General features: G+C 44.2%; 1 protein-coding gene across 1 annotated transcript in view; it reads right to left on the bottom strand.

Annotated features, from left to right (window-relative positions):
* The window catches only part of LOC137300344 (hemicentin-1-like), a 270,914-nt gene that overhangs the window by 164,618 nt on the left and 80,485 nt on the right, over nt 1-25,811 (bottom strand). Inside the window, exons 21-27 of the mRNA XM_067969428.1 lie at nt 24,268-24,427; nt 23,806-23,971; nt 8,061-8,188; nt 6,659-6,931; nt 5,331-5,423; nt 2,438-2,629; nt 918-1,048 (exon numbers count right to left, since the gene is read on the bottom strand). Coding sequence (XP_067825529.1) covers nt 918-1,048; nt 2,438-2,629; nt 5,331-5,423; nt 6,659-6,931; nt 8,061-8,188; nt 23,806-23,971; nt 24,268-24,427 — 1,143 coding nt within the window. The remainder of the gene's footprint in view (nt 1-917; nt 1,049-2,437; nt 2,630-5,330; nt 5,424-6,658; nt 6,932-8,060; nt 8,189-23,805; nt 23,972-24,267; nt 24,428-25,811) is intronic.

Below are 25,811 nucleotides of genomic sequence, written 5' to 3'. Positions count from 1 at the left end.
CCAATACAGCTGTTAATGTGTCATTTACACATCTGTAGACCTCATAGTTACAACCATATTTACAGTCAAAGAATGGAAGTTTTGAGTCAGATCAGCATTAACTCAACTAGGTAAAATAACTGGTTAAGACTAGATGTCCAGGTTACTTAGAAAGCACTAAAAGCTTTTAATCTTTCTTCAAATATTAACCTGTTCATTTTATCTTACTTCTCATCCTCCACCGTTTGCCCAGAAGAGCTTTCAGATAATTAAATTTTTTTTAAAATCCTGGTCTGTGTCCTGTTGGCTGACCTCACCCAGGGTGTCCATAGAGATGCTACAACCTAACTCAGAATCATCAGGCTAGAAAGCCGGGTTCCTGCTTGGCATCCAAAGGCCGCTGCTGGAAAATGCATGTGCGGATGTCTGGCCAGGAATGGATGGGGTTCAGCTGCGATGCCGATCCTATCCATGATTCAGTAGTTAGCTGAAACTTACAGTCAAGGAACTATAATGGTCACCTGGGTGAGATACGTCTCATCCTGCCAGCATTCCCAAGCCCCAGCACAAGTCACTGCCTTCAGGTGAGGATGGGAAATAACAGAGAGAGGCGCACACTAATTTTAGTATTTTCTTCAAGTTGCCCCAAACCCTTCCTCAGTATTCCGTGTGTCATGTACCAGACCCTCACCAAATCAACCTAGATCATTGCCAAGTTGTTCAGTAAGTAGTCACTAGGAGAGCAGCTCAACTCCAACATCTTTCCTGGCCTCCACTTCATACAATGGATAGAACCAGGAATTTAACCTTTAGAGAAGTTCTGGAATGAACTGGCGTATTACTACATACAGGGTATTTGCATACAGTGTCATCATCCTCCCTCCCCCCAACTCCAACAAAAACAGCCCCATTTAAGAACACCAACCGTCCACACATACCGGCTGCTCATTTTTGTACCAACTGACTGTTGGTGTTGGGGTGCCGCTGGCATCACACTCCAAATTCAATGGCTGGTTAACCAACGCTGTGATGTTCTGTATTCGGTCATTATCCCGAATCTCAGGAGGAACTGGAAGGAAAGAAAGAAACGGACAGGGGAAGGGAGGGAGATCAAACTCTCAGTCAAATCGATAGAAAACACAGTTGGTGGGAACAACATGTTGCCTTTACGCTGTATCTCAGGTGTTGCTGCCACACCAAGAACTTCAGTACGACAGCATTAAAAGGACATAACAAAACTGTTGGTGCAGGAAGGTAATGGAGTAAGTTAGAATCCTGCAAGAGATGGTTTCACTTCATTTTCACTTCAACAGCAGTGAAAATCAACAAAGCATGTATTACAACATAACTGCTTTGAAACTTTTTTTTTTAAAGACAGTGACGGACAGTAAAGGCTGAAAAAGGCTGACTCAGGTAATCCCAGCAAGATTTCCCATCCAGTAGAAATTGATTGTAATGGGAGCTTGTAAGCTCCACCAAGAGGCTACAGGTTCCAGAGCTGGCTGAGAATCAAAATACAATGTGCACAATAATGTCGATTATGGTAAAAGTGGACTTGAGTCTCTTATTTTCTACTAGGTTTTTTTTGGAAAGATATTAATACTTTCCTCTCCCACTTCTCAAGTGGTCTCCCCAAGCCATCAGATATGGCCAACAGGGTGGGCAGACAACCTGCTTCCAGGCCTCTGGCTGAAGCTGGATCACTGATGAATGGTTGAGATTTGCAACTTTGACTGAGGGAGACTGCGGAGGTGAATTTGCGTCCCACTAATCCATGGTACAGTGTGCTGGTCCTCCATTGTACTCCTTCACTATGAAGACATTACTTAGCTACCACATCATAAAACGCGTTACCTAAACAGAGCATGACACAGTTCCGAAGTTTAATCCCACATAAAAATGTACAGCAAACACACTACCCTTTATGGGTTAGTTTCAGACATGGATGGGAACAGTTTGGGTTGTAGTGTGTCAGCTTTCAATATCACTTTGTGACAAGCTGACTGAACATATGGTCCAAGCAAAGTTCAGCCAGGTAATGTAATTCTACCCCTCCACCAGCAGAAGGAACACCACAATCCCGTGTGAAACTCCAGTCTCACCGTGTAGCCAAAAACCAACACAACTCACCGAACTGAGCCAAGTGACTTGGAGTGGCAGACTAATCTCGGCTCGCCTAACTCACAACCTTCTAGTTGAGAGTCACTGCTTAGATATTCCAAGCTGCTGGTCCACCATACATTAGAGTTGTCACCTTCCAGAAATAATCTTTGTGCCACAAGACTGCACAGGCCATTTGTCTCATTAAAAATGCCATGTGCTGAACTGTTGGCCTCTTGTCTGGGGACCTAAGTTCAGACCCCCAGTATCTGAACTTGTTGAATTGTCTCTTTCAGTTTGTCCAGCATGATAATGGTTCAAATGGGACATAGTTTAACATCACAGTTTAAGAGTTTACCTTTGACTTTTAACCGATACTTTCTTTTGGACGAGCCAGCCTCATTCGTTGCAATACACAAATAATCTCCACTATCATGGGGTGAAGCTGAATCAATCAGAAGGGAGCCATCCTCCAGTACTGAGATTCCTGGTTCATTACCTGGCAGTTCTAACCCATTGTGAAGCCAGCGTATAACTGGACGAGGAGTTCCTGGGGATATATAAACAGGAAAGTTCAAGCGAGTTATAGGTATCAGGAGGGTACATTAATAAAAGGATTCAAATAACATATGGAAAATATAATGGTATCACTGAGGCACAAATTCTGTTTTTAATTACTTTGTTATTGTGTGCAGTTCACCAATAAATTATGTTTGATCAGGATATATATACATTACACTAAGTTAGGAGTCACAGTAAGTTGTGTAGATGGGAGGAGGAAATTACAAAAGGATATAGACAGATTAAGTGATTGGGCAAAACTGTGGCAGATGGATTTCAATGTGGAGAAGTATAAGGTCATCCACTTTGGATCCAAGAAAGACAAATCGGAAGATTTTCTTAATGGCAAGAGACTAGGAATTGTGGAGGAGCAAAGGAATTTGGGTGTCCAGGCAAATCTTTAAAGCTAGTGTACAGGTACAAAAACTAATCAAAAAGACTAATGGAATATTGGCCTTTATCTGAAGGGGAGCTGGATTATAAAGGGGAGGATGTTATGCTTCAGTTGTGCGGACAGTGTTCATATCCCATCTGGACGGCTGCGTTCAGTTTTGGAAACTGCACCTCAGGAAGGATATACTGGTGGTGAAGGGGGTACAGTGCAGATTCGCCAGAATGATACCAGGGCTTAAAGAGTTAAATCACGAGGACTGGTTGCATAAACTTGGCTTGTATTACGTTTAGTTTAGAGGGTTGAGGGACGGTCTAGTTGAGGGGTTTAAAATGATAAAAGGATTCTTTAGTGTAGATACAGAGATTCTATTTCCTCTGGTGGGGGAATCCAGAATAAGGGGGCACAATCTTAAAATTAGAGCTAGGCCATTCAGGAGTAAAATTAGGAAGTACTTTTTCACACAAAGGGTAGTGGAATTCTGGAACTCGCTCCCCAAAAGACTATGGATGCTGGGTCAATTGAAATTTTTCAAGTTGGAGATTGACAAATATTTATCAGGTAAAGGCGTCAAGGAAATGGATCAAAACTGAGTAAATGGAGTTGAGGTACAGATCAGCCATGATCTAATTGAATGGCAGAACAGGCTAGAGGGGCTGAATGGCCTACTCCTATTCCAGTGTTTTGATCATGGGTAAAGCCTGGTCTGGGTTGGAGAAGTCAACTTCTTTAACAAAATACCCGTTTGCTGTGCAATTAGATTGTTCAAAATTTGCCCCTGTGGTTTGTGAAATCAGTTGAAGCCTTCAATTGGATTATTACTTTACAATCCACTACCAATCACACTCTGTGTTTTTGGTTATTCTTTATAGCAGTTACTTTGATCCTCAGTTATGAGAAATGCTGGCTTTATTGTTGTTCCATGTTTTCTGTATTAGGCTTCTCATGGACAACTAATTACAGGCGTTGAAGAGCAAGGAGTCAAAACAGCACGGAAAGTGCCAGTGGGCACAATGCTTAAAACGATAAGTAATCTTCTGAAAGGACTTCCAGACATTTCCCTGATCCACCTGCACCAGATATGCCGGCCCTTGGGCTAGTGGGACTGCTTACAGCTGTCAGTACTTGGCGCTGGGATGTTTTGACTCCCAACTAGAAAGTTTGACATTCTCAAGATAAGTGTCTAAGTCTATGGGGTAAAACAACACAAGAAAAGAAAGGCTACTGGCATTAGATTGTGGACACACACACACACGCACACACACGCACACATTTATATAGTGCCTTTCACATAGTAAAATGTCCCAAGGCGCTTCACATGAGTGTAATCAGACAAAAGTTGACACTGAGCCAAAGAAGGAGACCAAAAGCTCCAGAATTCCAGCGCTGTGGGGCAAGGCAGGTGAAGGCATGGCCGCCAATGGAGGAAGCAATAAAAATCGGAGATACGCAAGAGGCCAGAATTGGAGGAGCGCAGAGATCTCATTGAGTGTTTGTTCACCAGTATCCCACAGTGTAATTTCAGAGCCCAACAGACATTACATGATTCTGATGGCAAAAACTGACCTGGTCATTCCTATTACTGTTAAAAAATAAATCTGCTCCTGCCTCCAAACAGACAGTGGGCGCCAAGAGGCAAAAGAAGAAAGATGAGAAAAAAGATTTTAAACTTTAAAATGCAAGAAGCAAGGGTTTCATTAGATAGGGAATAGTTAGACTAGGTATCAAAGGGTAAAATTAATATAAAAAACACAAGGAGAAATAGGAAGAAAAATAGGAGGTAAAAGGGAAAAAAAGGCAGCAAGAGTCAAAGCATTACTTTAATGTAAAACTGTTTAGTAGTTTAGGTTTATTAAAGGATAACGGTGATTCCTGTTGTTTGAGTAGGTTTATTATCGTAATCATAGAATCTTACAGCACAAAAGGAGGCCATTCAGTCCATCATGCCTGTGCCGGCTCTTTGAAAGAGCTATCCAAATAGTCCCATTCCCCCATTCTTTCCTCATGGCCCTGTAAATCTTTTCAAGTATTTATCCAATTCCCTATTGAAAGTTACTATTGAATCTGCTTCCACCGCCCTTTCAGGCAGCGCATTCCAGATCATAACTACTCACTGCGTAAAAATAATTCTCCTCTTCTCTCCCCCCCACCCCCCCTTCAACGGTTCATTTGCCAATTACCTTAAATCTGTGTCCTCTGGTTACCGACCCTCCTGCTGTCGACCCCGCCCTCGTCTCTCGCCCCAGGTTCAAATCGGGGCTACAGTTTCTGATCATGTGGACAGAAAAAAGACACTTACCGTTGGCTGGGCAGGGAAGCGTGACTTTTTCTCTGGCCAGTCGCTCCTGTTTGGCATCGAATGGGGCAACACCGTCAGCAAAAGACGGCGGTTCTAATGAAACATAAAGGGCATTTGGCTCATCATCATGACCTATCAAGCTTTTGACTTCACCAAGACAATCTGCATTAAATGGCTGGAAAATATCTCCAGCTCAGCAGTGCTGCCAGTCACAGGTTTTATGCTGACTGAGTATCATTTCAACCTTAGGGTAGTAAAAATATGGAACATTTTATTTTTTTTGGGGGGGGGGGGGGGGCATGGAAATCTATTTCTTTTTAAATTATGTCGTCCCTCCTTGTGTCTTCCCATATCTTGCCCTTTACCTGGTCAAGAGGACAAGATGAAAGCAGTTCCCAATGCCTTTGCAAATGATGGTCTGCAGCCAGTTGCTGAGGAGCGTGTGAGTGTCTCGGGAAGACACAGGCCGCCGCCATTTTGAGGCCTGGGCCTCATTTAAATAGAACCGGCCAGCTGCGGGCGCCAAACGGGCACCGGGACTCAGCTCACCGAATTCAGGCCAGCAGCAAGGTAAACTGGGGGTGGGGGGGAATGAAGGGGCGCCTTGGGCGGCATTGGGCCCAGATTATATTTTTGTCAGATGCAGAGGAGCACTCCTGCTCTTCCTGGCACCACAAAAAATAATTTACAACTTACTTTTCCAGGGTCACTTTTCCATGTCACCGATGAAACCGGTCGGAGAACGCACGGTTCACGGTGTGACCAGTTCTATCCTGAAATGGCCACCGGGGTCTTACGTATGCCATAGGACCCCAATTTGCATATTAAAACGGGCCCACTGCCTGAAACAGGCAGGTTCTTCAGCCACCCAATGATAGGCCCTTAGGAAAGAGGCAGCGAACCAATCGTCGGGGTTAATGGGGCAGTAAGTCTACCGACCCCATTTTGAGGCCTATTGCCGCCCACTTAACGTCAATCTTGGCAAGTTAAGATGCCAAGTTAAGATGCCGGTGGATGTCAACTCCACCGATTCTGATATTCCCTACGCCTCTGGTACACCGCTTTGCTTTAGGTGTGTACACAAAGGAGAGCAACAAAAGGAATCGATTATTTCAGTTTCTTTCTTCACTGCTCAGTCCAGAACCAAGAAAAAGACAAGTCAAGGGGCAGCATTCAAAATCTAAACCAGTCCCAGACTTAATGCAGCTCCTAGTAGGGGTAACGAGAGGGAGTGTGACTGTGGACATTGTCTAGTCCCTACGGGTTTGGCGTCCAAAACTGGAACACATCCTGTAGCTGTGATATAAATGGTTCCAATGCACACTTACCCAGCACTATCAGTGTCATTTCAGTCACATCCTGCCCGGCGCTATTGGTTGCAACACAACGATATATCCCAGCATCGGAGAGCTCCACGTCTTCGATGCTGACTGAGCCATCAGGTCCATCCAGAGAATCTCTGGTGCCCTGCAGCAGGGCTTCATCACCTTTGTACCACCTGATTTTAGGAGTTGGGTCGCCGTGTGCCAGGCAGGGAAGGTCAACGGACTGACCCGTGATCGCCTTCAGGAGACGATGTGAAAGATGGATTTTGGGAGGAACTGGAAAGAGGAAAAAAAACGAGAGAGAATGGAGTAAGAAAATGTAATTCGGCCCATTGATACCCTAGACCATAGACTCTACCCAGCCTGAGAAAAGTTTCTGCAAAGATTCTCCCCAGATCCCACCCCAGAATAAGTCAGACCAGACTCCAGAATATCTATCCAATAACTCCTATATTTCATATGCTTATCTTCTCAATGATGACAAATCCATGGCCTCACCAGCTCAGGAGCCGTTATGGTCTTAAGAGACCAGAGCTAACCTTGGTGCTAATGACTGCTGACCCAATGGAGAAACCTCTAACAGCAGTGGAAACCCTCATCCTGGATACTTGAACATCCATTTGCTGGTCTACACCCTCCACTTCTGCCACCAGCTTCGGTGAGTGTGCAAAAGGCCAATGGTTGTATACAATGCTTTAAATCATGCCTCTCAGAAGGTGCATCTGTTCTTACCCGAAGTTTTCTACCATTCTTAATGAGCCCCACAAGAAAAGTGTGCAAAAGTGAATAGCGCACTTTCCTTTGCCTTCCTCATTTGCAGCAGGTACAAGGGGCCTGGGTGACTACACAGACTAGGTCAGCAAATTCCTCCATGCAGCTTGCACCTGTGCTTTCACTGGAGGGTGGCTTTCAGCCCCAAGTAAGGCAAACCTACCGTGATACCCCTCCTGCAGCAGGACCTCCGACTCTCCAGCATCAAAGAGAGCAGCATTGCCCACATGTCTCCAGTATACTATTGTGAACAATTAGTCCACTTTTTTACCACCGCAACTTTCCCTTTAATGCAAGCTGTGGACCTTTAAGAATTTTACACAACTTAGCCAAGTGTGCTACAATCCAATCTCTCCAGGCTAACCTTTCATATGCCAGTAGTCTAGTCAGATTAGGACGAGGGATTGCCCCACCCTCTGAGCTGCCACTACAGGCGAGCCTGTGCCTTGGGTCAGTTCAACCCATTTTTTGCCATTCTCGAACATGAAGAACAACTACTTGGGTGAGGTACCAGAGGACAGCCAGCACCCGTGGAACCAAACCCCAGCAAAACCATACCCCAGGCATAAGTCCGCACCTTCAAGGAGGCAAGAAAATGAAGGGACAAAATGAGGCAGGGGTAAATAACTCTCACCATGAATAATGAGCTGGAGTGTCAACGAGGCGTTTCCTGCTCTGTTTATAGCAGAACATCTGTAGAGGCCGCTGTCAGACACTCTTGAATCCAAGATCCTCAGTGACCCCAATGGTAAGACTGTGTACCTAAAAGTAAACAAAGCAGGCAGCTCAGGAAAGAGAGGAGCTTTGCACTTCATATTAATAAAATTCTTTCTGAATTATAAATGGGTGAGTAGGTGCATTAAGTTACCACAATGTTCATCTCTAGGACCAAAGCTTGAATCCAGCCCAGACTGAGGCAATGGAGGTCTCCATTTCTGCCAGCTGTAGGGATCCTAAATCAAATGAGCTTGGAGCAGTTCCAACCTAGCTCCCCGACAATGTGTCTTAACTCCTGCCTCAGAGGAGCAACCTCTAGTGCAGCAGGTGATATTTCAATACCAGCAATTCTTATGGCCCCACTGAGTAGGACTGGCAATTTGTGCCAAAAGGGGGCATAATAAAATTAGGGCTAAACCAGCTAGGAGTGAAATCAGGCAGCATTTTCTCACAAAAAAGGGTCGTGGAAATCGTGGAAATCTTGGAATTCTGAGTCGATTGAAATTGTCAAGACTGAGATAGATAGATTTTTGTTGGGTAAGGGTATCAAGGGATTTGGAGAAAAGGCAGGTAAATGGAGTTGAGGTACAGATCAGCCATGATCTAATAGAATGGCGGAACAGGCTTGAGGGGCTGAATGGCCTGCTCCTGTTCCTATGTTGGCAGGTTTTTTCTATAAACATTCACCTGACGAAGGGGATAATCTCTGAAAGCTTGTGATTTTAAAATAAATTTGTTGGACTATAACCTGGTGTTGTAAGATTCCTTACCTAGGAACAAGGTAGAGACTATTCCAAATTAGTTTCATAATCGCCCCCTTTCATCTCTTTGTTAAGGCTGTGTTGGCTTTTTTTCTGTTTGATAGCCTCTCTGGACATTTTCAGCTTTTCTTTTGGTCGTGAATGTTAATGATGGATTACTGCTACTGCTGATGGGCGACCTGGCCAGACCCTGTGTTATCCTGCATGCAATGCATTCCAGCCCATGTGTTATTCCATTTGTGATGCAATCAAACTTGTGTGTTAACCTTTTCTACACAAACTGGTCTACACCAACCTGTGCATTATTCCACGTGTAATGCTCTCCAACCTATTAACTCACACACAATGCACTCAAACCACTTGTGACATGCTACAAACATGTTATACCCCCATGTGATGCGCACCAGACGTGCATTTTTCTGTATATGATGCATTCCAATCTGCATGTTAGCCTATATATGACATGCCAGCTAGTGTGTTATCCCGTAAGTGATGCTCTCCAGCTATGTATTTTGTTGTCTGTGGCTTTTTTTTCCTGTATGTGAAAAACCAGCCAGTATTTTACCCTGTACACAAACCAGGCGGTGTTTTATCCTGTATGTGACGCACACCAGGCTGTGTTTTATCCTGTATGTGACACATGCCAGACTGTGTTTTATCCTGTATGTGACACACGCCAGGCTGTGTTTTATCCTGTATGTGACACACGCCAGACTGTGTTTTATCCTGTATGTGACATACGCCAGGCTGTGTTTTATCCTGTATGTGACACACGCCAGGCTGTGTTTTATCCTGTATGTGACACATGCCGGGCTGTGTTTTATCCTGTATGTGACACATGCCAGGCTGTGTTTTATCCTGTATGTGACACATGCCAGGCTGTGTTTTATCCTGTATGTGACACACGCCAGGCTGTGTTTTATCCTGTATGTGACACACGCCAGGCTGTGTTTTATCCTGTATGTGACACACGCCAGGCTGTGTTTTATCCTGTATGTGACACACGCCAGGCTGTGTTTTATCCTGTATGTGACACACACCAGGCTGTGTTTTATCCTGTATGTGACACACGCCAGGCTGTGTTTTATCCTGTATGTGACACATGCCAGGCTGTGTTTTATCCTGTATGTGACACACGCCAGGCTGTGTTTTATCCTGTATGTGACACACGTCAGGCTGTGTTTTATCCTGTATGTGACACATGCCAGGCTGTGTTTTATCCTGTATGTGACACAGGCCAAAATAAACATCATGTTAAAAATGCTAACAGTTATTAAGAGGCGTGTCTGATCTGATTTAAACAATTAACTCTGCCACATTCTCACTGCCTGACTCGAGCAGATGGGACCAGCTGTGATATTAGCAAATAACCACAAAACATCGTCTTCCAACCAAGTCTACTGGGGATAAAATGATACCAGGGCTGAGGTTTTAGTTATAACGAGAGACTAGAGATTCTGGGGCTGTTTCCATTGGAAGAAAGGAAATTAAGAGAAGATCGGATAGAGGTGTTCAAAATGATGAGGGATTTTAATGAGGTAAATTGTGAGAAAACTATTTCCACTGGCCAGTGGGTCAGTAACTAGAGGGTGTAAATTTAAGATCACCAATAAAAGAACAAAGAGAGGAGGCAGGAATTTTTATATCAGACAGGGAATGCACTACCACAAATGGTGATGGAAGCAAAATCCACAGTAGCTTTGGAAAGGAAAATAGAGAAATATTTGGGGAAGAAAATGAAGAATATGGGACAGGGCAAGGGAATTAGGACGATGGGGTAAATGGTCTCCTTCCATGTTGTAAAATGCTATGATTCTAATGCCAAAGCTGAGAACCAACCCCCGCTCCTAGGCACCCTGAAACAATCACCATCTTCTTCACCAATATCTCAAATACTGTCTTATTTTGACTGAGTTGATGTTTTCTTCCCCCAGCCCTTTTGCAAAATTCGGGTAATTAGCACCGAACACGTCAACATTTGGAAACACCAGTGTCCTCTAATTCAACCAGAACAAGACAATTTTCTTTTTTAACTTTGCAGTGCTACACATGGAAAGCCAAACTCTAAACCCAACTGGCAACGGAAAAAAAGGAAAATTGAAATGATCATTTTTAATGGTTAGATTACAGACAGATGAGATCACAACAGAAATTGTCTCATTCACAATGATCTAATCATCCAGAAGGTGAACAACAAGCATTTCTGCATCCGTTTATTGCTGAGAGGAAACTCAAAGCAGTCAGTGAGAACTTCACACCCCTTCCTCCCCAAGAGCAGCATACCATGAATACACTGGAAATCCGAGGACTCACTAAAAACCCCTTTGTCTAGAGACCCAGGTCAACTCCAGCTACAGACACGTCTCTATATGTGTCTTTCTGATGTCTGAACTGGACAAGTAAAGATAGGCCCGGCATCCTTAAATATGTCCAGGCTGTAAAGTTCTCAACCACATTACCATCTATACTCACTTGTAAAGATATCAGCACTGGCAGTTCCTGCCTGCAATCTGGTGATGTCCAGACCAATCGAGCCTCAGTCATTGTGGTTTCAAAGACATACTTCAAAATATGTCACAGTGGGAAACAAAAACAACTTAAATATATTTAAATGAGTTCGCAATCTGTATCTCTTTATAATCGTAAATCTCATTCCCAACAGTTCCCCAGCGTCGACCGCTCTGAACACCCAAGCTAATCTTCAGAAATCTTGACACATTGGAGTTTATAGCTTTTTCTCCGAGTTCTTCTTTGCGTCAAGATTCAAGTACAGAGCAAAATATTTGAATAACAGAGCAAGTAGGTCTATTCTAGCATAAGCCTGGATAGAAGAGGGTGTTTCACATACAATATTGCTTTTCATACATTTTGCCTTTCTTTACTGCATTATCAATGGCACTAGAAACTCTTACTGACGTTAATTTTAGGTTGTGCTTTCAACGCAACTGTTTGTATGCCTCATTGGCCTTACTGGGACGTGTGGATGTGTTCAGGATTGCAAACACCTGGAGGCTTTTACAATAGTATTGAAGGGTGTCTGGGATGGGGCACGATTTCCTCTGCCCGCAGCGTGTAACAAAATCGTGAACCAATTCTTTATAACAGGATAATGATTTCATCACATAAATTGTGCACGGAGGAAATCGTGCCCCGCACGATAAGGGAGACAACCCAAAGGCATCGTGTTTCTAAACATGTCTCATGAGTTGAATGCTGGACAGCTTTGCTGCTTGGGTCATTTAAGATTCAAATAACTATTAGTGGACAAAGGGAAACAGAATTATTTAGAGCTTGCTGCCATTTTTCTCTTTGAGCAAAATAATAGCTAGTCATTGAACAGGTAAATAAATATAGGAAAATTGGTAAACTGAGTTAATGCTGAGTCATTAACTAGTGTTTACAGATTTCTTCCCTTGCTTAAAATTGTGAAAGAAAATGAAACAAAACAAATGGTCTTGTTAGAGACTGAACTCCATAGAAACACATCGGCCTTGAAATCATCATCTGAAGTGTTTAGAAAGAAAGAACTTGCATTTAAATAGTGCCTTTCCTGACTGCAGGATGCCCCAAAGGGCTTCATACCCAATGAAGTACTTTTGAAGTGTAGTCATTGTTGTAAATAGGTGCGGCCAATTTGCGCAACAGCAATGAGATAAATAACCAGATAATCTGTTTTCAGTGATATTGGAATAAATGTTGGCCAGGACACAAGGAGAACTCCCTTGCTCTTCTTTGAAAAGTGCCATGGGATCTTTTACGTCCACTTGAGAGGACGTCTCATTCGAAAGATGGTAACTCCGACATTGCAGCTCTCCCTCAATACTGCACTGCAGTGTCAGGCTAGACTACGCGCTCAAATCTCATGTACCTACAACATTATGACTCTGAGGCGAGAATGTTACCACTGAGCCAAGGCTGACACAAGTACGATGGCTTAATGCATCTGAAATTCCTCTCCACTATTTTAGCAGGGATGTTTTGTAAAAAAAGGGGTTATCTCCTCTGCCAGAACAACACAGCAATTTCAGTCAAACATATTTAGCCTTTGTGTGTGTTCCAATGATCCCACAGAGTGATTTCAAGGACATAGATTCCTTAGTGTGGCTAATAAAGAAGCTACTTACAGCAGACTTGTGAGTAGTGGCGAGGACAAGCAACATGTTAAAGGTTTCTGCTGCAGGTGACCAAAGCAGCAGAGTGTTAATCATTACAGCATGAGCACATCAGCTGGCACCATCAGCACTCAAACCTCAGCAGTCTAGGAGATCATTAGAGAATTGTACACACCTTCTAGTGTGCAGTGCTATTGTGGGCCGTATAAGTAATGGTGCACATTTACAGTAATGGGATGGCTGGGTGCTTTGATTAGTTGGGCCAATTTCCTAGTGTCACTTTGGTGTGATTTTAGACAGTACATTAAAGCATGACAGATTGAATATATTCCAAAGTGATGTACTTTAATCTAGTGAATTATAATGTGTGTAGTGTATCAGTGACCTTGATCTTGTGGTTTATGTGGTGTTACATCTTCATGGTGCGAGTGTTCATGGAGTGTTTCTTGAGTGTTTAAAGTGCAGCTTGTGATTGATTAAATTCTACTTCTGGTTGCCTCACATCCCCTATGCCTAAGTACTTTGTCAGGTGAGCATGTTGTAATGTTAGTCGATAGCTGGGCTGACTGTTCAGCTGCCTGGGATTCAAAAGGACGGCCCTACATTACAACAGTGACCACACTTCATGAGAGTGTGTGAGAGAGAGTAAGCGAGTGTGTGTGGAATGCAGGGTTACATGCAGGTTAACTTGTCCTCCTGGGAAAACGTAGAGATACTAACGATGTCACATTCTGTAGATAACGTTCCTGTAATGGCTAGTCAGTTCTTTGAAACTGTGTGGACCCCAAAGTTGTACTGGAACCACCAGAGTGAAACCAAAGTTGAGTAATAGAGATTGAGCAAATTCCAGGTTAATCCAATCCTACAGTCACCTTTGTTTGTACGGGAGATATTTCAGAGTTTTCTCTTTTTGGAGGGTTTTCCTGAGCTTATTAACCGCCCTCAAAAGATGAGTTTTTGAGGGGCTATGACAGTGCAAGGTGTACATGATCTGAGAAGTGATCTCCCCCCAACAATAAATCTACATGCCAAACCTCAAAACAGATACCTACTCTATCAATGTGACTTTTTCCGTCTCCCACATCAACCATGGATTCTGAACATGACAATAAATTCTGCCTCCCAAGAATAAGTAAAACAAAAGGGGTTATCCTAGTCTCAAAAAAATGGTTTCAATGCTTCAAACAGGGCAAGATGCAGATTTTCATCTGTCTGTCCTATTAACAATTTCCTATTGCAGCTCAAAGTGGTGAAGTAAGGCTAAAAGGCTGATTTTAACCCTGCATGGGTGCAGCGACTTGCCACCTCTGATCCTGCTACCCTCCTGCAGGTTATAATTTTAACCTGCTCTTTTGAGGGGGCGAGCAGGACACTTGCCAGAAAGCAGCCGGGTCCTTCTTTAAATACACAGATCGGGCTCTGATGACATCATCGAGGCCCAATGTGCAATTTTAACCTGGGGCCTGCGCAGGGAACCTGGCCTCATGAAGAGCCGGGGCCTGAAGAGGCTCAGAGAGATAAGTAATTTTTAACTTTTTGGTTTCCTTGTGGACCAGCAGAGGTAGGAGTGCTCCTTTGGGCCCCACAAGGAAACTTTGGGCCTCCCCTGCCCCCGGGCTTCCCTCCCTCTCACCCTCCCCCCCCACCCACCCCCCACCTTCCTAAGCACTCAGCTGACTGCCAGGGACCTTTCCTTTGGGTCCCACTGCCGCCCAAAGACTTGCTCTCGCCCACCGGTCAGCTAGCGTTTCCGGCTGAGGGACTGACATGGGCCCATGCAAATGAGGCCTGGGAGTTTAAAAAAATCTCAGGCCTCCCGCACGACTCCCGCCAAGGGTTAAAATCCAGCCACAAGAATCTTCCATAATAATGGATTCATCTCAGAATTAAATGATTGTTGGCAACAGATAAGAACTGGAAATCTCTCGTTCCCAGTACAGAAATTCCAGCATTCATTTTGCTTTCCATCCTACAGCAATAAAAACATTCGTTCAGCGGAGAGCAAAACCTCTCAGCTGTGACCTCTCAAATCCAGAATAGAATGTAAACACTATAGGATCAATATATTGGTGACTGCACTGCTGTTTAATGAGGTTGAGTCTGGAGACTGTGTGCCTTACAGATGTAAGTCTTCTCTCTCTGCCAGTTATAAGGATCCTATGTGAAATGACTACTAACCATCAAGTTTGAAGTGGACATGGGCTCACAGTACAAAACTGCTCATAATTACTAAACTGGCAACCTCATGCAGAGAAGCCATTAAGGAGGGCCGGTACGGTAAATGAAAATAAGGGGTGCTCTTCTGAAATTGGCATTAAAACAAATCATTTGGGCATTGTAGAGGGAGCTGTACCCTGTGTCTTAGGCACACTTATACCCAAACTAGGAAGAATAGATGTTGGTAGGGGGCGTCAAAAGTGCAAAGGTTTTCCATTCCCCTAACTAACATCCTGAGGAGCACAAAAGTGCACAAAAAGTGTTATATAAAAGTTAGAATGAGATTATATCTGTGGATAGAATCACCACATGCTCTCTCTCCTACACACAGTGGGGGACAGAGTGAAGAAATATTAGAATCAGTGACTAGGAGGAGTCGTGCTCTTAACTTGTAAACTAGCTGCAACATCCAAACATAGTGCTTGCTAAGTCTTATACGACAGTGGACTCGCACACCGAGAACACAAGGGGGTTTCATAGAGCAGGACTGGAATGTGATCTGCAACAAGGGGACATGTGTTGTTTCTGTAAAGTTTCCTCCTTTTTATAGGCCCGCAAACAATTTGTAAGTAAGGGTCTGGCACTGAATGGAAAAGTGCGTTTATGGTATATCAGGATGCCATGTAATACTCCATAGTACTGGTCATCAAAACCATGGATATAACATATTGCTCTCTTGTAGGAAAACACCCCAAAAAAAAAGCTGGTAAGAGGGGCGTGACCAGGGGGAGAAAGACTCCCAGTTTGGGAGTTTCCTCATCCCTGGTCTGGCAGAAGAGTGTGGGGGGGCTGCTGGTATGCTGAGTGAGAGCAGGTCTGCCATCCAGTTGAAATAGGGATTCACTTGAGGTTCTGTGCCTTGATTCCCGATGATTTGAAAAAGAAATGAACACCCTTTTCAATAGGCACAATGGCAGCTTCAGTCGCCCCCAGCAAACCACCCACCATCCCTCGTCCTTGACCAGCAGACAAAGCCACAATTTCCAGTCCCTTCTGGCAGCGGGGCACCCGAGATGCACTCCCAGTGGTGCAGGCGCCCACCGGCATTATTTCATTTAGATGAACTCCCACTGGCGGGAGAATCTCAGCAATTATGCCAGGATCAACATTCCGCGGAACTGAGGCCTCCGCGCCCAGGCTCACACTTGAATGAACACTTGGCCAAAGGACTGGAGGAGCGCCAGCACCCGGCTGGGTCAGCATCTGAAATGAAGTAGGGGAGAAAAGCGACAAAATTTGGAAAATAAATTGTTTCAAAACCATACTAATCCCTTTCCGCCCTACCACGTGACTCACCAATGCCTTGTGACTTCTAGTATGAAGTATTCTTTACAGCTCTCCTCTGGCAAAGAAATTATACAAACACATTCAAGTAGGGGAGACCAAAATTAAGGGCCATAAATATAAGACAGTCACTAATAAATCCATAAGGGGATTCAGGAGAAACTTCTTTGCTCAGAGAGTGGTTAGAATGTGGAACTCATTATCACAAGGAATAGTTGAGGCGACTAACACGGATGCATTTAATGGGAAGCTAGATAGGCACATGAGGGTGAAAGGAATAGAAGGATATGCTGATAGGATTAGATGAAGAGGGATGGGAGGAGGCTCGTGAGGAGTATAAACATCGGCGTGGACCAGTTGGGTCAAATGGCCTGTTTCAGTGTAATGCTACGTATAACACTCCTTCACTGTAACATTCTGCTTTGATGCCTCTTGGTGCCATTGCTGGATCCATTTTGGTCTCAACACAAAGGCTCCCGAGTGCGCTGCCCACTTCTGGTTTGCTGTATAATCAGATGTTTGCCTGGGCTTAAGTCACTCTTCTTGTAATGTTTTCCATTGTTTGGCTGAATTGATTGGTGACCTCCATCTGCTTCCACTGCACTTCTTACTCAAAATGCTCAACAGATGCAGAAATTGGCTGATTGCAAAAACAATCTGAACACAAGGGCAGCAGCCCAACAACCTAATGATTAAGGGACGAGGGGGATCGCCAGGACTGATGACGAACAACAAACCTATACAGTGTTGACAAATGAACACAGCCATGGCCAGAAGTTTAAAAATTCTGGAGGCATTAGTCTACCTCCAGTGTTACTGTCAAATCCGTGTAGCAGCTGTTATGAAAACTTGCGTCATAAGTTGCGTTTCAGCCATACTCCTCGCATTGTCCGTTCAGTGAATGGCATCGCCTAGTGCAGTAATTCGATCAACAGCGAGAGAAACAACATAGTATCAGAAATTAAGGACTCAAAGGTCCCGATATTTCCAGGGAGGTGGGGAGGGAGCGGGGGGGGGGGGGGGGGGGGGGGGCAGTGGAGGGCAACTGTCAGCCGGAACATCAAGAAAGGCGGAGATCCTGCCGAATTTAACGGGCGATCAGGGGAGGGGGAGACACATCGGATCGGGGTGGGGGGGAGGGGGAGATTGTGGGGAAGGGGTCATCAGTTTGTGGTTGGGGGGGGGGGTCAGAAGATCACTGCAGGTTTGCTTGAGGGGCCGGGGCGGGGAACACGCCTGCTCCTCCTGGTCCACAAGCAGTGCTGAAAAAGCACTTACATGATGAATTCGACAGTTCTCGCCTCCCTTCAGCTGTCGGGTTTCCCGAGTCCTGGGAAACCCAGCCCACAGCCGTTAAATTCAAACGGCTGCTAAAATCTGAGGCACAGGCTCATTAACGTATTATAATTATCGACCCACCTCTCGAGAGCAGGTTACTCGCGCCCCCCCCCCCCAACCCACCCCGGTTAAACCGGGTGTAGGCGCGTTCGTGGTGAGTTGGGGTCGGGTTTCCTATTTTTAAGAGTTGAACCTCCCCCCCCCGCCCCTCTACCGTCTGTCCTGGGGGGGTTAAAATTCCCTCAAAAGACTCCTCAAGTTTATGGAGTTTGTATTCTGCTAATTGTCACCCACTCTAGGCATTTAATATTCCTCGGCTAGGTGTAACACGCTCAAGACGTAGGGTAAAGCTCCCTCTATAATGTCCTCTTCCCGCTCTCTCTGTCCCCTATCCTCTTGCCCCTCTCTCCACCCCCTGCTCTCACCTCTTCCTTTCCTCTAGTGTCGTTTCTCTCTTCCCATCCCTGTCCTCTTGCCCCTCTCCCTATCCCCTTCCCCCAACTTCTGCCTCTTCTCATCTCCCTCTCTCTCCCCTCCCACGACTTCTCCCTTCCCATCCTTTTCCCCGTGCATCCTCATCCTCCTTTCCTCCTGCCCATTCTCTTTTCCTCAACCCAATTCCTCTTTTCTCCCCAATCTCCCCCTTCCCAACACCCTACCCCCTCCTTAAAGTACTTATGTCACTAGTTCCAGCAGTACAGTCATTGCCTTTAGCCCGCTCAGACATCCTCCGGCAACCTTTAATTCTCTTTCCTTCCACCCCCAGCCCCAGACCAAGCTCTACCTTCCTCCTTCCCGACCCCCTGTCTCTACCTTGCCCACCCCATTCTATTTTCCCCTCCTGCTCCACCCCACTGCACCTTTGTCCTCTGTCCTATTCTCATTCCCTGTCTCCACAGTCCTATCTCAGCCCTGGTCCAATTATTTTCCACCCTCTAACCGTCCTTGACTTGAAGGCTACACTTCGTCTTGACTCCCTGTGTACAATGCCATGGGAGATGGACTAGTTAGTCTAACATTATTCTAAGTCAACCTCTTGCATCCCTCAGATGACATTCCAGTTGTCAGCGCAGTGCTCTATACAGAATTTGATCAACTGTATCTATACTTCTTCCTTTATCAATCCCACTTATAAATGGGAGTCCTTCCTGCTCCTTTTTTTTAAGTGGTTAGTTGATCACATTTGATGGGTCTCTAATAACAATTACTCTGTTGGCCCAGGAGGAAAATGAGACACTGTCCCTAAAGTTTGTACTGACCTTGGTTGAAGCAACGTAGGAGGAAAGATGGAAAGGTTGAAGTGTGAATGGAAGGGATGAGTCACAGGGAGATCAGAATCATGCTTGTGGACTGAAAAGAGATGTTTTGCAAAGCAGTCACCCAATCTGCATTCGATCTCCTCAATAACGAGACTGCAATGTGAACAGTGAATATACTCTGGGTTTCGGCAGCCCCCTGACCTGATACTGACTTTGGATCTTAATTGTCTCCAACATTTTCCTGCTCATTTCTCTCATTCACATTCAAATTTATTCCTGTCCATTTTAGGCTGTTTCAAACAGAGCCTTTTCAAAGCCTGACTGAGAGGATCACCATCCACCATCCTACACTATTCACCCTCTTTCCAGCTTCTTAACAAATCTCTTTGCAGCCTGTTAAACCTATGGTTTCCCTCTTTGAAACAGTAATCAAGGTATCTGACTTTTACTTGTCATTGACTTTTACTTTTGGCCAAAGAGGCTCACATAACTTTCCCTTTCTTCAACAATGACAAAGGCTCTCCAGCCAAAACATCACCTTAGCTTTATTCCTTCAGATTTTGACAGAGCTGCTGTATATCTTCAGCATTTTCTGCTTTGATTCCAGCATTTGAAAAATAAGTTAGATACAAAACAATCTTTACGTATTGACTAAAGAAGTAAAATTACACGACCTGGGGAATTGAGAGTAGACGGTTTGATTAGAAGGATAAGACTGCAGGTCAAGTCCTTCAATCACCCTACTTTGCTCTGTTCCCTGATGCAGTACAAGCTATTTTTAATAACTGATCACAGTTTCAGAAGCTCTTTGAGCCACTGCAAGCTTCCTTCTCCCTTGCAGCTTTCAACATTTTTTTTTTAAACAGGACTTTGTTTTAAACTGAGAAACCTTGGTGAAGGCCCAAAGAGCCACAGTAAGGCACGTCACCAAGGGTGACGGAGATGAGGTAATTAAAGTAGTACTTAGGTGAAGCAAGCTTGTTTTAAAAGACCGTAGGAGGAAGGAAAGGCTGCAGAAGGTAAAGATTTCCATAGTTTTGAGGTCCAGCGAAAGAATGAGAGAGGAGATGGCAAAATAAGTCAGGATTCCTACATGTTAGTGCACAACTCTCCAGTGTTCACGATAGTGTCACCTTGTTGCATGTTAGAGCAAGGGTTCTCATTTAAGATCTGTATCTAAATTTGAACATACAGTGCTCAGAACAATGCACATTTAAACATTACAATCAAGACAGGGAAGGATTATATGAGTGCGGTGGTGTACCAAAAAAAGAGCAACCAGGAAAACCAACAGACTTTATCTTGGGTGTTGTTCCAGTTTATTGTCAGTTTGGCAAGAGACTGCATGTGGATGCCCATAATCATTATTTTCGTTAAACCCAGTAAAGGCAGGAAAAGGGATTTCAGAGGGTGCTCAATGACTGAGTGGGCTGGCCTTTCACCTCTGGAATCTGGGTTCAAATCTAGCCCAGCCAGATGGGTGGAAGGTCTCCCCTATCTGTTGACTGTGACTGCCCTAAGTGAAATGAGTGGGAAGGTGAGGGGAGTGGTGATAAGTCTCAAACCATTCCTAATGGGTGAAATCCACATTATAAAACTGTCAGCTCATTTGACATTAAGTTGGCAATCTCACTCAGAGTGATTCTGGGTACTTAAAACAGGACAATGCTTCATTTCCCAGCACTAAAATCCTGCACCTTAATGAGCACAAAATTCATTGTAATAATAATTAAAAAATAGTTGTTAATCAGCAAAAAAAATCCAGCCCACAGAAACACCTCATCATCATTGTCTCCAAAAAGTCACAAAAAGCAACACAAAGCTTAGGTTGTATATCCGCTCAAAGTTGGATAGTCCCCGTCCCAACATCTGTTCCTCTTTAGCCAAGCCAAGAATGTTTCCATTATTATACATCAGAGAGCATTTTTCAGGATCTATGCAGGCTTGACAACCTACCGTAGACAATATAGATCATTACCACATCAACTCTGCCAACACAGGAAACCTCTCTCCACTTTAACAAAACCACAGGCCATGTTTTCGAATTACAGTCAAACACAGCTTTGCGAAAGTCATTTTGTTTTATGACAAAGTGGACAATACAAGATATTTTAAATCAGCATATGTTATTTCACCTCCATTAATTTTCTTCCCTTATGTTTTTAGTTTTGTTTTTCCCTCCCCCCCTTCAGATACCTCAAAGACAAACAGGCTCACGTCACCCCTGTTCACGAGGTGGTGTCTAAGAACTGTCATAACTCTCTTTTCCCTTTTCCCCTGCTCTCTCTGGGAGAAATGCCTAGTATCTACTTGCCACTTAAGTCAACACACTTCAGAAAAACCGGTGACATCTTAAGTCGATCACTCTCGTCTTTAAATTCAAGTGAACTCCAAGTTCACTTCAGATTAGAGCACAATGTTACTCAGAATTCCTTTTTCTTCATGAATTTTGAGCTTGAGGTAAGGGATGTTCGCACAGGAAAATGAAACACATTCTCATTTCAGGCACCCAGTATGTTTTGCTATTGAGCACTCCCAGGTCAATTGATTGCTCTTTCTCTCTCTCTCCATAGCCCTTCAGCTATTGATATCCTTGGTCTCGATGTCTCCTCTTACTCGGGTTGCCAACTCAAGTTGGATGTATTCCTGGAGGTTTTGTCACATGACCCTCACCGTCAACCGCCCCACCTAGTCAAACAGCTGTTCTCCCCCATCTCCATTATTTTTATAACTAATAAAAGAAATTTTTTTTTTAAAAAATCACACAATGTTTTTTAATGCCCCTATGATTTTTTTCCTGGGTTGCTAGCAGCAGTGACCAGGAGATGAATCTTACATTTATGGAAACTCCAGGACAATCCTGGAGGATTGGCAGCCCTACCTCTGCCGACAGAAGGAAATTCCACATTCCTACTGCTGAAGCTGCCACTGCGAAACTCAATTTCCTCCTTTGTGTCATAATCTTATTTTTCCTGCAACAACTCTTAACTGTCTACAAAGCTCACGTCCAGACAATACTTGAATACTCCTCCCATATCTGCGTAGGTTATTCTAACACCTCTCCTGCAAAGAAAGATTTGTCACCTGAAAAGGCAACCCCTCTCTTACTTCCAACTTCCAAACTCTCAACTCATCATCTTCAGTCTTTGTCAAGCGGAATAAAACATTCCAATGGCAACAATGACTTGTTTTTATACTGCACCTTTAATGTAGAAGGAGGAAGCTGATGGCTTTGCCACTAATGCTGCAGAGAAGGGAGGGTAGTTGCACAAGAGGCCAGAGATAGATGACTGAAGGGTGTGGGAGGGGATGCAAGGCTGGAGGAAGTTGCAGAGACAAGGTGGCGCGAGGCCTCATGGGGATTAGGCTTGGATCACCATCCAAAAGTCTTGCTTTGCGCGACAAGGCAGTCACTTCTGGGGTCACATCTGGAATAGTCACTTTTATAGCACAATTGTATTGCAAACTTGTTTCCTGAGGAAAGTCAAATGAGGAATGGACTAAAACACTCTTAAGACAGACTTAGGTCGATAGGGAAATGGACACAGAAGTGTTGGGAATTGACCGAGACTGTTGAAGAAGCAAAATGAAGAAGTCAGGAGAGAGAACTGCATGCAGGAAAGCAGATCTTGGTAACAATACACTCCTCAATATAACATGGATCTTTGCTGGCAATATAAGTGCTTGCTGCAAGCACAAATGCGAGAGACACGAGATGTGATTGTGTGAGTAAGTATATGGTTAAGAGATCACGAATCAGTGTGAGAGACAGTGTGCACAAGAGACAGAGAGTGTGTGTGTGCATGTGTGTACCCTTAGACGGTATCCATGTACCATAGAATCATAATTTCATAGCACAGGCTTCTCCAGTCTCTTATATCCCTAGTTCTCAATCATAGATTTCATGGTTCTCCCATACACATGCATTAAATAAGTAACTTCTGTATCACATTTTAGTGGAATACTGTGAAACATGATCAGTTGGCATTCAGCAATTATATTTTAACTTTACCAGTGGGATGCATTCAATCTTTCAATGCTGAGTGAGCTACAGCAGCCGTAGAATAACACATAGTCAGCAAGATTAGAAGAGGGGAGAGAAAATTGGGGTATGGAAGAAGGGAGGGAAGGATGGAAAAAAAACTTGCATCTACCTTGACTTTCACACGCTCAGGATATCCCAAAGTCTTCACAGCCAATGAATTACTTTTGAAGTGCAGTCACTGTTGTTATGTAGGCAAGAACAACAGCCATTTGTGTATAGCAAGGTCCCACAAACAGCAAATGAATGAATCACCAGATAATCTGTTTTGATGATAATGGTTAGGGGAGTAATGTTGGCCAAAACTCCCCGCTCTTTGAATAGTATCATGGGATTTTTTACGTCCACTTCAACAGGCAGATGGGACCTCAGTTTGAAGTCTTGTGCAAAAGACCGCACCTCCAACAATATAACACTCCTTCAGTACCGCATTGAAGTGTCAGCCGAGATTATACGGTCAAGTCCATACTGGGGCTTGAATCACCGATCTTTTGACACTGATGCAAGAGTGCTACCAACTGAGCCAAGGTAGCACTGGTAATGGAAGTATCCATCACAGTGTCAGTAGCCTTGCTGGAGTTTGGCTCTGAGATGCGTACCTTGCTGTTCTGTCAGCCACTACCCTTAGGTGATTCTGGAGGGACATTACCTTGCTGACATGGGTAGCACCAGTCGGGAGTCTTTGTTCCACCTGATGATGGGAGGAGGGGAGCCTTGGACCTCACAGGGTAACGTCACCTCTGTCCCAGCCGTGGCAGTGATTTTGATTGGCCCATCCAAATTATCTGGGTTCATTCCGTCAATCTTTGGTTTTGCTGCAGAGAGAAAAAAGTTTAAAATCAAGACTTAGAATCAACATATTTAATAGCAGAGCCGTAATGATATTAAATCCTTTGACATTTTCAGTTCCTTTAATCCCATTCATTTTGATCGGTGAATTTTGCACTCAAGTTGAGTCAATTTTGGGAAACTGATGATTTTTCAACTTTTGATATCCATTGCATGCTTCAGCCCCTTTGGCAGGATAAGTGTAATATGTGACTTTAGGTGGTTTGACAGGTCTGGGTGTATATAGATCTAATTGTATGTGTAACATCACCAATCTCCTTACTGTGAACAAACAGCTGCATTTCTCTGCTGGCAAACCCCGCTACATTGGTAGCGGTGCAGACGTATACTCCAGAATCTTCTAACGATGGAGCTGGAATCAGGAGGCTCCCGCTCGGGTCAATGTAATGCTGTGGGTTGTGCCGAGGAAGGAGTTCCCTTCCCTGGAGGGTGCAGAGAAAAAAGGAACGCATGAACCTTCATATTTTCAGAAAAAAAAAAGTTTCGAATAATAGTTAAAGTAATCCTAGTGACTGCCCCCTTCCCCCTGTGTTGGTCTCCATATCCCATGCATCATTTCCAGGCAAAATAGCAGGAAGGTGACCTGTTCCTAGGCATCTGTCGATGCACCAGCACATTTACTTTACTCTTTTCTCATTCTTGGTGAAGGACAGTATTCCACTCTCCCACTTTTATTTTGTTGTCAGGTGCTGGTTTGTGTAGGTCAGCCAGACTTTGACGGAGGCCCAATTGTTAGATCCGATTGTCAGATCATGGACAGCTTCTGTAGATTAAGCTTCCTATAGCACGAGGCCTTAACCCAATAGATAGTCACTAATAAATCCAAGAGGGAATTCAGGAGTAACTTCTTTACCCAGAGAGTGGTGAGAGTGTGGAACTCGCTACCACAAGGAGTAGTTCAGGCGAATAGCATAGCTGCATTTAAGGGGAAGCTGGATAAACACATGAGGGAGAAAGGAATAGAAGGATATGGTCATAAGGTGAGATGATGTAGGGTGGGAGGAGGCTCGTGTAGAGCATAAACACCAGACATAGACCAGTTGGGCCGAATGGCCTGTTTCTGTGCTGTACATTCTATGTAATTCTATGTAATGACTGATCTATAGAGTCTACAAAGCCATCGGTTCCTCGAAGGTTGGATCATTTATACTTACTAGGGGAACTGCCTGTCTGCTGTCGGCTACAGTCCTCTAGAGTAAAACCCTCTTAGGACTGGCTATTGGGAAGAGCAAAGAAAACCCTGGGTGGGGAGGTGGAGGGCGGCTCTGCCTTTAATATTCCTCCTTCCCCTAGGAGGAAGCAACTGACCGCTACTGAATGCCACCCACAATATTGTATTGAATTTTTTGTACTCATCGGGATGAAGGATGTCGGTGTTGGGAGTTTAGAGCACTCCGCTTCTTTTCTCACCCTGTGTCAGTACTCCCAGATCAGGTATACCATGGGTTACACAAACAGTTATCACATTGTTAAAAGGGTACTTATGCTTAAAATGACAAGACTTAACTTTCTGTGGCGAGTTTAGTTTGTATCTACCGCACAAATGCAGCAACTTCACGACATTCAATGCATTTCACTGGTGAGGCAGACAGCGAGATGCCGTTTTCGCAAAGCTAACAGCGGAGCTGCATAACTCAGACAGCAACTGTTGGATATTGGCATTTAACCACGCATCTGCCCCTCGCCTGAAGTTGCTGTAACATTTACGCATAAATAACGGTGAGCGCCATTACCCTCACTGTTATTTTGACAGCAAAATCTGGCCCATTGTGTCATTAAACAATTAGTCACATCATGCTATAGCAC

Source organism: Heptranchias perlo, chromosome 31 (genome assembly GCF_035084215.1).
Source record: "Heptranchias perlo isolate sHepPer1 chromosome 31, sHepPer1.hap1, whole genome shotgun sequence".
Taxonomy (NCBI): domain Eukaryota; kingdom Metazoa; phylum Chordata; class Chondrichthyes; order Hexanchiformes; family Hexanchidae; genus Heptranchias; species Heptranchias perlo.
Note: the sequence above shows the minus strand (reverse complement) of the source record. Positions and strands in the feature narration are given on the sequence as shown.